Here is an 11,157-nt window from a genome sequence, read left to right as displayed (position 1 = left end):
ATTGCTTTCTTGGTGACCTCTGAGAATATCTGTCCAACTTGTCAAAAAGAGGAGGACAGGAAAATACCCTAAGGTTCCTAAGAGCAGGCTGATGTCTTCCACGTATAGGAGGTTGCTCAGGAAAGCTGTGGCCGGCTTCCTTGCCCATGAGGTTGGGGAGGCTGGCCCCAGCTACGGCTTACTGGCAGGCCAGACGGCCCGGCAGAGACAAGGGAGAGGAAGAGACGTGCATGAAATGGCGGGTAGAGTTTGGAGCTGTGGCTGGTTTCCCCGGACGTTCAGGTGGGGCGTGGCTGGTGTTCCTGATGCCCCTCTGAATTCCCTAAGCCTTCCCGACTTTTCCAGCTCTGGTGCTCCCTGTCTTTGCTGGCCTGTCTCATCACCAGTGGCCACAGGAACCACAGGCCACGTCAGAGCCAGGATGGAGTCAGCACTTCCTATAGTTGCCTGAGAACGACTTGCAGTTTGCCATGAGCCCTCTCCAGGTTGAGAGAGGTCTTGGTCAGGGGTTGCTTCCTCCAAGGCTGGGTGAGGTACCCCTTTGGAGCGGCCTCGGAGTCTGCTGTGCAGCCCTCTAGCATGGTGTGCTTAGATCAGTGGGCAATTTCAGCTGAGTCTGTGACTGGCTTGTAGACTGGGAGTTTCTGGAAAGGTCATTAGCAGCAACCAGCACAGCGTGCTCTACATAGCAAATGCTTCATCATGAGACAGCGGCTGGGTGGATGAACGGTGGACTCTGCCCTTGAGGACGGGACAGCACGTGACCACGCCTGTGTTCCCCATGGTGCCTGGTGCAGGTCTTTGCACGTAGTGGTGGCTCAGTAAGTGGGTGCAGAGAGTGTGTTCTCAGGGCGCTCCTTGAGACTAAGATCAATTCACAGCGTTTGAGTACCTCACAAGTGCTGTCATAGGTTCTGAGAGGTTTTTACAAACAAGTGTAAGACATCGTCCCTGGCTTCTAGGAGCACATCTTGTTGGATGTTCAAGTTAAAATAAAACTATTAAATTGTCGTACAAGTCATATAATAACTCAGGGCCAGGATGAGCTGTCCAGATGCGTGTTAGGGTTGCTACCCCAGGTAGAGGGCTGGCTCCATGGGGCTTGCGGCATGTAAGTTGCATGGACCCCTGTACTAAGGTCTGATGCTCTGCTCTGGCCATCTTGACATTCTTAGTTTTTGAATAGAGAGCCCTGCATCTTTATTTTGCCCCAGGCCTTGCAGTTATGTAGCTGGTCCTGACCCAAGATCCAAGCTGACCAGGAAAAGCTCTGTGATAGAGGGTTTGGCTGGGCAGAGAAGATGAGCAGCAGAGCTGGGCCAGAGCTCCCCGAGGATGTGGCCATCCCGCTCAGGACAGGCCTTTGGGAAGAGTGGGGCAGGGAAGGGGTCGGGGGCATGACAGGGCAAGTGCCCACCTCAGTGCCTGACACTGTAAAGGGACATTGCTACTGTTGCTAAGAATCTGTTCTGTGCCTTGGGAGGTCAGAAAACCAAGGGGACACCTGGGCCAGCAGGGCTGGAAAGGAGGTGCTGGTACTGGAACCACAGATGGGATAGAGAGAGTAAGGGTGTGTGTGGTGTGTTTAGAATGAGTGGAAGGTAAAGCCTGAAACTCGGGGAGTAGCACAGTGAACCCTGTACCTCATGGCCCCATCCTGTCATGCCTTTATGTTGTCAGGCTGGAGGTGGGGGTCCTTCAGCTGACTTCCTTACAGTGGACCTCCCTCGTGAGCCCCCATGGTGTGCTGATCTGGGGCCAGGCAGGGTTCAGGGCTCCCAGGGAGAGAGGCCTGGCCTCTGCTCTCCCCTGCCCTGGCATGCACCCTCCCCCTGGGGCCCTCCTGCTCTCTTCTGTCTGTTGGTGTCTGGGCTTCCCTATCCAGTCTTCTTTCTTTCTCTGTAATGAAGGGAAAGGTGGAACCAAGCCCCGCACTCATGTGGCCCTGGCCCACTCTCTCCTGCTCTCCTCAGCAGAAAGACTGTCAGGCTCAGCTACTGGAACAGTGTGACGAGTGACCTTGGGCAACTTTCTTAACCTCTCTGGTCCTCAGTTTCCTTAGGAATCCATGTGGCACTGCCAGGAGGTGAGGCCATGATGGAAAGGGTCTACCACAGCATTCTGCTGAGGACATGCTAAGGCAGGGTATTTGCTGTGTGTCCCTGTAAGTGTTGGCCGAGGCAGCTGTGCACGTCAGGAAACCATCCTCAGAAGTGACATGCACATGGGTGTCTGGCTCCTGGTTCCTAGGGTAGTGCACAAAAAGTGCAGACAGGTGGAGGCTGCCCCTTTAGGCAGTCCTGTGGCATGTGGGGGACACAGGTGGGCACAGAGAGGCCTATTTCAGGGCCTGGCTGATTTGGGTACAGAGGGATGTGGGGCTGTGGGTGGTTTGTGCAAAGTACAGAGTGGCCTGCTCTTGTGACTATCAAGGGTGCTGACATTTACCAAGTGTTCGTCATGCCCTGGTGTCCTGAGTGCTCTATGTGAATTGCCTCCTGCTTTAGCACCGTAATGGTGTTCCACAAAGGTGACGGTATTTACAGGTATTTGGGAAATGCCAGTTTTCCTTCCTTCCCAATGCATTTGTCCCTGTTTATTCACATTGTGGTAAACATTTGATTGTCATCCTGGCCTCACTGAATAGAAAAAAAGTCAGTAGTCTAGAATTTTGGTACATTTCAAATATATTTTATTACTTTTCTTTTTGTCTTAGAAAGAATATGAAACCTGCATGCAAGGCTAATGGTTTCTGACATGTGCATAGCATATGACACAGCCGTACAATGAGGCATGTACTGAAGGGGCAGTGTGTGGAGGGGGCGTTCTTAAGAGAGTATTTACAGAGAAAAGGGCATGTGGCTGTTTCGGCTTTCAGAAGACGACTGCACTGTTTAACATTGAAGAATTACGCGGGCAATCACAGATAGAATGCTTCTGTCCTGCCTGTTCTGTTGCAACGAGGGAAAGAAGCATGCTCCGAAGGTTCTCCATCATTGATAGAATGTGTGTCTGTAGCTGTGCACTGTGTGTGTCTGGGTAGATTTTTAAGTTTTCTTGTCCGGTTTTGCTAACAGTGTTGGGAACTTCACGTGCTTCCAGAGCATTCAGTACTGAAGCAGTGAACCTTTCACAAGAAGGAGAGAAGACCCAACCCCTTCCTTAAGGACCCTATGCTTTGCCATCCCAGAATCTTGGAAATGTTTCCTAGAGTATGTAAAAATAACCTGGGGGGGTGGGGTGGGGATGAAGCACATTTCTCTGGCAGCCAAACTCAAGTTCCTTAAAGAACAGATGCAGAGAGATCGGCTTCTGCTTGCCCGGTGACAGGGGCCACCGTGGAGTCCCCCTGAGGCTGTGACCAACCATGAGCCCAGGAGAGCCCATGGCAGCTGTGTGGAGGCGCCAGGACCTCTGAGCGGAAGCTTCCTGCATTAGCAACGGAGCAATGCTGCTATGAAATGTTTAAACCAAGCTCTGGGTTCCTCCCAGGCGCTTATAAAGCTCAGATGTAGTGATGTCTGGACAAATACAAAAAAGCATTTTTTTTTTTTTTTTTTTTTTACAAAGGAAAGGCATAAGTTTCCCCCTTTTCGGTAAAAAGCAGTGTGTGATAAAGTCTGGAGCACGAGAGAAGGGTCTCACATCTGGAAGCCTTCCGCACACAGCTATAAAATGTAAAAACTGACCCTTGGTAAAAAGTGCTTTGTAACAATATCTAATTTGTGTCTTATGCCTGTGAGAAAGAAAAGGTTTGTTTTTTTGTTTTTTTATCTGCAGAGTCCTTTACTCCTCTCCCAGCTGGTATGAAGTTTTCCCATGTGGGATTTTTCACCCTACTCTTCGTAGACCCTAGGAAGAGAAAACACCCATGTCAGTGGCTCAGGATATGACACAGGCGATCCACAGGCCAGTGGCTAAGCTGCTTCATCCTTGTCTTTAGGAGCACCCCTCCCAGGAATTCCGGAGCTGGGGAGAAGTGGCGGTAGCAGTGGGGAAACCTTCAGAGGTCATCACACGGACCACAAAAGCTTACCCAAATCTGGCTTTGTGCATTCTCAACAGCCTCCACCTCTGCAATCCCCAAAGCCCTATGGAGCAAACCGTCTCTATATGTGAGGAAACTGAGGCACAGGGGACTTCAGATTTTCCCTATGAACACTGAATGTCAGTGGTGGGAACGAGGTCTGTTTGCAGCATGAGCAGGGATGCAACATGGGAGGACAGGTAGCCCCTCCTTCAATTTAGGATTGCATCTTTCTTTGTATTTTGCCCAGAGAATGCATGTCCTCCAGAAAAATGCTAGTTCTAGAAGCTGCTGCCTGAAGACTGAAGGGTGGTAGTAGGGCTGGGGCTAGGGCTGTCGGGGAGGCCTGTGGCTCAAGATCACTTCCTCTAGTGGTTGTGGCCCTGTGTGCATTCCCAAGCTGGTCTTTCCCCCTCACCTTCCAGACTGTCTCTCTTTAGGTACTTAAATCCCTTCTCTTCTGCCCCATGGCTGTTCCAGGGCCATGCTCAGATTCCTCTGCCTCCTTCCTGATTCCTGAGTAGGATCACCTAATTGTGCTCTGCCTGATGCACTGCTTCCTGTGGCAGCCGGAAGCTGGGGGCTCTGAGATGCGGATCTGCTAGTCTGGCTCCATGGGCCTGGGCTGCCGGGCTGGCTTCTCCTTCCTCTACCCTACGTTTAGCATTCTCTCACTGTCTCTGCAAAGAGGACTTCGAGATAGTTCCTTTCTCTCCATTGTACATTCATGGAGACATTTTCAACCTTTTACAGGGGGATGGCAAGGAATTGCCCCCTTCTTCTCCCAGGATGCCTCAGCTTCCCCAGAAAGAGGACGAGCTCATTTTGTAATGAAGTGACGGGAGGCCTGGTAACAGAGATGCTCTCGTCATTGGAATTTACCGAAATCAAAAGAGTAGGGCAGCATTGTCCCATGCCTGCCTCCTCTTCATCAGAGCTAGGGCCCAGGTGGAGGGCTGAGGGACAAAGTGTGCAAACCGCCTCAGTGTCTGCCAGCAGTCTGGTGGAGATGTTCTCAACCCCCTCCATGGACTGGCCCCGAGGTTAGCCTCGTTCCACTTTGATGACGCAGGACCTGGAGAGTGAAAGTGGACGGGGCAGGTCCTGCTTTTGCCACGTGAGCCACCTGCCCTGACCAGAAAGAGGGCTTCATTCCCATCAGATTTATAGAAAATAATCTCTCACTCTCATCAGTTTCTATTTCAAGCAACTGCAAACAAGGCAGTTTTGGAGGCAGCACAGAAGGCTCAGGTATTGGGCTTGGGCCCAAGTGTCAGCCGGCGGAGAGCTGGTCGTGGGCTGAGCTTACAGTGGAAGGGCTGGGTGGGACAATGGGAAGGGTAGCTCAGGCACCCACTCTAGGCAGGGTGAAGGTGACCCTGCGAGGCCTGGCTTCCTGCCCTGTGCTCCCAGGGAAGTTACTCCCCACCTCCACTTAGCCTTGGTGCTGGCACCAGCTCCTGAGGAAGTCCCCTCTGTGTGTGTGCACGCGAGCGCTTCTCGGAACGTGCTGGGTAGGTACAGGTGTAGACAGGCCCTGAGTGTGTGAGGAGTCAGTGTGCTCTGGGACAGGCTCTCTTGTATGTGGTATGAGGAAACCAGGAACTTGCCAAACATAGGACCCCAGGAGATTAGAGATAGAAAGTCATTTTCTGATTATGGAGAAACAGAGCCCAGAGAGGACAAGGGGTCTGGTTCATGGCTATGGTCATCTGGCTGCTGCTGCCCTCTGAGATTAGGAGAGCTCTGATTTTAAAGGGTCAAGCCCAAGTTCCCTCCCTGCACCTGCATGGGAGGGAATCTCTCATCTTTCTGGGCAGCAGGGAGCATGCAGCACTTTGAGGGGAGGGAATGTTGTTGGTGAGGCACTGTCCTCATCATCTTGTGTTGTTGTACCCAGTGTTACAGTTAATAAACCCCAGTTACTTGAGTGGTCATGTTTTACCACACAAGAATCACAGAGAGCCACGCCAGGTGCTTGCTCATTCATTTGACAGAGGGAAACTGAGGATCGGAGACCTTAAGTTACTTTAAAAAGAAGAGGAATTAAGACTACAACTTAAAAAGTTAGCATGGTGCAAACTTTAGTTCACAAAAGGTTACATTTTCGATGCTTACAATTGTCCAAGAGAGGAATTGCCTGCTTTGGGAAGTGGTGAGTTCCTTACCGCGTGGGGCTCGATAAGCAGGGCTGGCTATCTGCTTGCTGTGGCTACTGTGGTGGGTGTTCCCCCATTAGATGGGGCTTGATGAGCTAGATAGAGTCTAGGATCTGGAGCTGGGGGGAAGGTGGGAAGGAAGGGGCGAGGAGGTGGGCCATACCTGCGCTTCTCGTTCCAGGCGTTGTACCATTTGATGAACCGCTTGGTGCTCTGCAGCTTGGGGTGCAGGCAGTGCTCCTGACCCCGGTACCTGGACACGCTCTTAGTGGTGATGCTGAAATGGAGCAGCATGGGGTGGAGGATTGAGGAACCTGAATGAAGCCCCTCAGTGTGGCCTGTGGGTGGCCCTGGTCTGTCCCAGTCAGGACACTGAGAGACTGTGGCCTCCTCCCTCCTTTCATGGGAGCGTGCCCATGTGCTCACTGCCTGGCTGGCTCTTTGGGAGTTTCTGGGTGTCCCCTTAGGCTCTCACTTTTCCCCTGGAGCCCTTAGAGTCTGGGATAGTCCCCTTACCCCATCCCTACCCCCATGAGGCTGTTGTTTACAGGGCTTATGCCTCCCTTAGAGAACAAAGCTCAGGGGACTCTTCCAGCTGCTCTGAACCTGGGATGGAGAGGTGGAGAGGTGGTCTCTGTCTGACCCTTCAAACCCCAGTTCCACTTGATCCTCTGAAGATTGTCCCTGGGCTAGGCATTACGGATCTTGAAGTTAAGTCTTGCTGGCCTTGAAGCCCATTTTGATTCCTGAGCATGAAGTCCCTGTTGTCTCAGCCTCCGGCAAGAAAGTAAGACCTCCCTTCAGGCCTCCGTCAGCCAGTGTTCCAAGCCAGTGGAGGCCCTTGCCGTGTGGGAGGGAAGCAGGTGGAATCGTACAGAGTATGAATCCCAGGTCTGTCTGTGGACCTTGGGTAAACTCTGAATGAGTTTGCCCATCTGTAAAATGGGTCTAATTATATGACATACCTCTTAGGATTATTGGGTGATGAGATGATATAATCTATGGAGAATGCCTAGCACCTGGTAGATGCACAGTGAAGAGTTACTGTCATTAGTATTTGTCATGGAAGATGGGATGGCCACGGGGAAGGAGAAGCCTTAGTGTGTGAGCTCCAGCCTGGATGGGGAGGCAGGACTGCTGCCCAGAACCTCTACGCCCCTCTCAGCCAGGGCTGAGCTAGGGCGGCAGGATTTAGGAGGAAGCTTCTGGGTGGGGGAAGAAGGATGGTATTCCAGAATGAGGGACCACATTAGGGGACCTGAAAAAGTGGAAGGGGAGAGGGGCCATTCCCTGAGAGGTCACAGCACAAGCAAGGGATCTTCATGGACTGGGTGCAGGGGAATGAGCTGTGGGGCCAAAGAGGGGCAGTTGGGGGCTGGAATGGGAAGAGCAAGAAGGGAAGGAGAGAGGTCAGCTAGGGCCCCACAGGTTCCCAAAGATAAAGTGTCAGGGCACATGTCAAGTTCTAGATGGGAGCAGGGCCACCATGAACCGACTATCCCAGTTGACAGGGAGAAAAGAATCTTGCCACCAGTATAGGGGCAGAATATTTCTGGGCAACTTGTTCTCTTCCCTTCTCTGTGCTCTGAGTTTCCAAGGCCCCCACCACAGCCTCAGCTCCCTCGAGCAGGTGTGGATCTTCTGCTAGTGCCTGTGGACTGGGCTCTGCCTTCGCTGGCCTTCCCTGAGACCAGTCATTCCCCTGGTCCTGTCCCTCCTTCTAGGTGTCCAGCACAGGGCCAGGCTTCAGGGGGAGTGTGCTCCTTCTCCTCCCTGCGGTACCTGGTTGCTCTGCGGGAATTTAGCCCACTGCTCTCTGTCTACAATACTGCTTTTGCCCTCCGAAAGAAAGGATGTGGCCAAACCTGATGAAAAGCCCTTCCTCAGTTAGGTCACTGTACAGGCTGAGGATGCCCAGTCCTGAAGGGAGGGGCAGCAGGGGAGGACACTCGACCCTCCCAGCACAGTCCTCAAATGCTTGTCACAATATTGGGCCTGTGAAAATTGGTTGCGGGGTGGAGACATGAGGATTTCTGTTCCCAGCAGTTACTCAGAAATTCTGGGTCCTGCGTCCTCTCTCAGCGGTTCTGGGTGCCGAGGGTTTTGGCAAGAGTTCAGTGGACATACGACACAAATTGCCCTTTACAAAATCTGGAGTCTCCGGGTGCAAGAACTCCCACTTGCAAAGCTGACTGCCCTCCCGGCCCCACCCCCAGCCTCATCAGAGATTTCTGGGTGACTCAGGGTGAGCTGCAAAACTTGCTTTTGTTCAGCTTTTGTGCTGAAAACCTGCTTTGGCAAAAAGTGCTGGCCCCTCATCTGATCTAGAGACTCTTAGGAGCTTGGGACGGGAGAGGATGTTTAGCCCTTCAGGGATGGGCGGGGACCTGGGTGTGAGTGAATCAGGTTTTGGAGACGCTGAGTGTGTTCGGACCTCCAGAGGCCACTGCAAGTTTTCACAAGGCTGCATCAGGCCTTCCCGCATCTGCCCGCTGCTGTCAGTTTCTTCTCTATTCTGAAAAGTTTTGCCAGGAAAAGGAGTAAGCCTGTTTATTGAGGGTTCTGTCCTTTTGAGATGGCTCTGCACCCCATACCCTGCTTCTCCTTCCCTGAAAGGTCTTGACACCTTGCCTTGGGGCATGGGGTGGTTTTCAGCACTTAGAGGAGTGCAGACCCTGTCATCTCCAGCCCCCGAGCTGGGAACCATGGGGTGGGGGGCTTGTAGCTCCTCTCTCAGCTTGTGTAACCCTGGCCCTCACCAAAAAGGATTTTCTGGCAGTTTTTCGGGACTTGGGTTTGCAAGGCAAGGGGGCAGGGACAAGAGGTTAATTTAAGTGCCTGGGCGGAAAGGCAGTGGGGTCCAGCTCAAGCCTGATGGCTTTGCAAATTCCCCTAACTTGAACCTGACTGTGAAGCCCCCAGGTGGCAGTGGGGGGTGGGGGCTGCCTTTGCATACAATGTGTGGAGGCCTTTGGGCCAGGAGGTCCAGCAGACAGAAGGCTCTTGCCCAGACTGAGAATAAAGTGTGTCCTGTTGCTGGGGGAGGGGAAGAGGGGCCAACGGTCCGTGGCAGATATTTGGTAGCTGCTTTGCCAAGGGCTTCCTTCCTGGCCAAGTGCGTATTGATGGGGAAACAGTGGTACAGGACTCAAGTGGTTAATTGGGAAGGCAGAGGAGCAAGGAAACTCAGTGTTCTCTCACTCTGCCCCAGTTTTTAAAATATTCCTCGCATCCCCACTAAGCAGGGCTCCAGCCGCATGGCACGTTAACCCCAGCAGAACACTTTGCACAGCACTGCTCAGGCTCAGGGACCCACAAGAGTCCAGCCGGTGGGGGAAGATCAAGGATCAGTCCCAAAATGAAATCGCTAGAAGCCAAAAACTGACCGTCTGTGGTCCCCTGATCAGAAAAAGGCTCTGAAAGGAGGGTCTGAGGACTTAAAGACATTTGTTTTTATTCTCTCTCCAGTAACAGGAAGGCAGCACGACTCCCAGTTTGGGTGCAAGTACAATAGTTCTGGGTGTGTTTTGAGTGCTTTCAATCCGGATTTTCTAAAGTTGGCACAACGGGAGCCACTTAACCCTTGATCATCCCAGAAAAGTGGGCAGTGCAAGCACCTAGGCTGCCCATTTGAATCTTAGCAAGGGTGAACTCCCAGAGGGCTGTTTCCAGAGCACCGGACAGTGACCCTCTTTCCAAACTCTCTTTCACACTGTCGCGCCAGCGTCCCAAGGACTCGCCGGGCAATTACAAAGGCTGGTCCAAGGCCTTGCCAGAGGCACAGAGGAATGTTTGTTAGCCCGCCCGATCCAGCCCCAAGCTGTGCCCCAGCACCGGGTTAAGAGCAGCGCGCACACGCTCACGGTGAGGAGCCAGAACTCACATAACCATCTTCTCCTCGCAGTGCGGGTACTTTGGCTTCATTTCCAGCTTCTTCACGTCGCTGTAGCGAATCTTGGGTCCCTTTCGCGAGCACTTGCATTTGGACCCTGCAAGAGAGAGCGCGGGGTGCCGTTCAGCCTCGCGCGGGATCTCCTGCCCCCGACCTCCCTCGGTGCCCACCCAGAACCTCCAGGGTCCCGGGAAGCCCAGCAGTTGGCGCCTGGGTGCCCCAGGACAGGACGGGGCGGCGACGAGGGACCTCCCGGGCACTCACCGTCCACGCGTGCGGCGCACAGCGCCAGGAGCAGCAGGAGCAGCGCAGCCGACAGGAGCCTCATGCTGGCCGGAGGAGCGCAGGGCGCGGGAACAGGGACTGGGGAGGGCGGCCGGCCGGCTCGGCTCTCTCTGCCCGGAGCGCGCTGCCCGGCTCCGCTCGCTCCCGCTGCGCCCGTCGGTGGGTGCCTCGGCTACCGCGCTGCGCTTCTGCGCTCGGCTCCGCGCTCTCTCCGCAGCCTCCCTCCTCCCGCCCGGCCCCCTTTTTAAATCCGCTCCTGCCCTCGCCGCAGCGAGCTCATTAATATGCAGAACCACTCGGTGACTCACTGAGATTTCTCAACGAGGTGGGGGGAGGAGACCTTCCCCGCCCCGGGACCGTGATCACAGCGGCTCTCACTCGGAGCCACGCGTGCACAGACACACTCACACCGGCTGCCCTCTCACTTCTACGCGCACGCTTGCACACCCGGCCTCTAGCCCGCGCACACCGCCGGTGCCCGGGCTGTACCCGACGCTTGAGAGGCTGCTTAAGGGTACTGCTTTTCCGATTCGTATGGTTCCCTCTGGCCAGTCGGGCCGGCTGAGAGCCCCAGGCCCGCGGCCCAGATCTTCTGAGACTGAAAGGGTTTTGGAGCAGGTGCCAGGTGTGGGTGCCAGCAGGCCTGACTCCTAGGGCGTGAGTTGTCCTTGCTGGGCCAGCAGCCTTGGTGGCCAGAGCACAAGGCCAGGTCTGGAGGGAGGTTGCATAGGTTGTTCAGCCGCAAAGCCATTGCCTGTGGCGGCTGGGGCTGCCTCCAAGGGTGGGTGTGAGGG

At 54.0% G+C, this 11,157-nt stretch overlaps 1 protein-coding gene across 1 annotated transcript; it reads right to left on the bottom strand.

Moving 5' to 3' along the window:
- Positions 1-2,675: 2,675 nt before the first annotated feature.
- Positions 2,676-10,597, bottom strand: CXCL14 (C-X-C motif chemokine ligand 14). Its single transcript, XM_032425245.1, has 4 exons — positions 10,343-10,597; positions 10,070-10,175; positions 6,350-6,463; positions 2,676-3,852 (listed from the first exon to the last, which is right to left on the bottom strand). The coding sequence occupies exons 1-4, from the start codon at positions 10,404-10,406 to the stop codon at positions 3,837-3,839; spliced, it is 300 nt and encodes a 99-aa protein (XP_032281136.1). The 5' UTR covers positions 10,407-10,597; the 3' UTR covers positions 2,676-3,836.
- Positions 10,598-11,157: the final 560 nt, after the last annotated feature.

The sequence above is a fragment of the Phoca vitulina genome, unplaced genomic scaffold (genome assembly GCF_004348235.1).
Source record: "Phoca vitulina isolate PV1807 unplaced genomic scaffold, GSC_HSeal_1.0 scaffold32, whole genome shotgun sequence".
NCBI classification, from domain to species: Eukaryota; Metazoa; Chordata; class Mammalia; order Carnivora; family Phocidae; genus Phoca; species Phoca vitulina.
The sequence above is the reverse complement of the archived record's forward strand: the minus strand, read 5'-3'. Positions and strand labels throughout refer to the sequence as shown.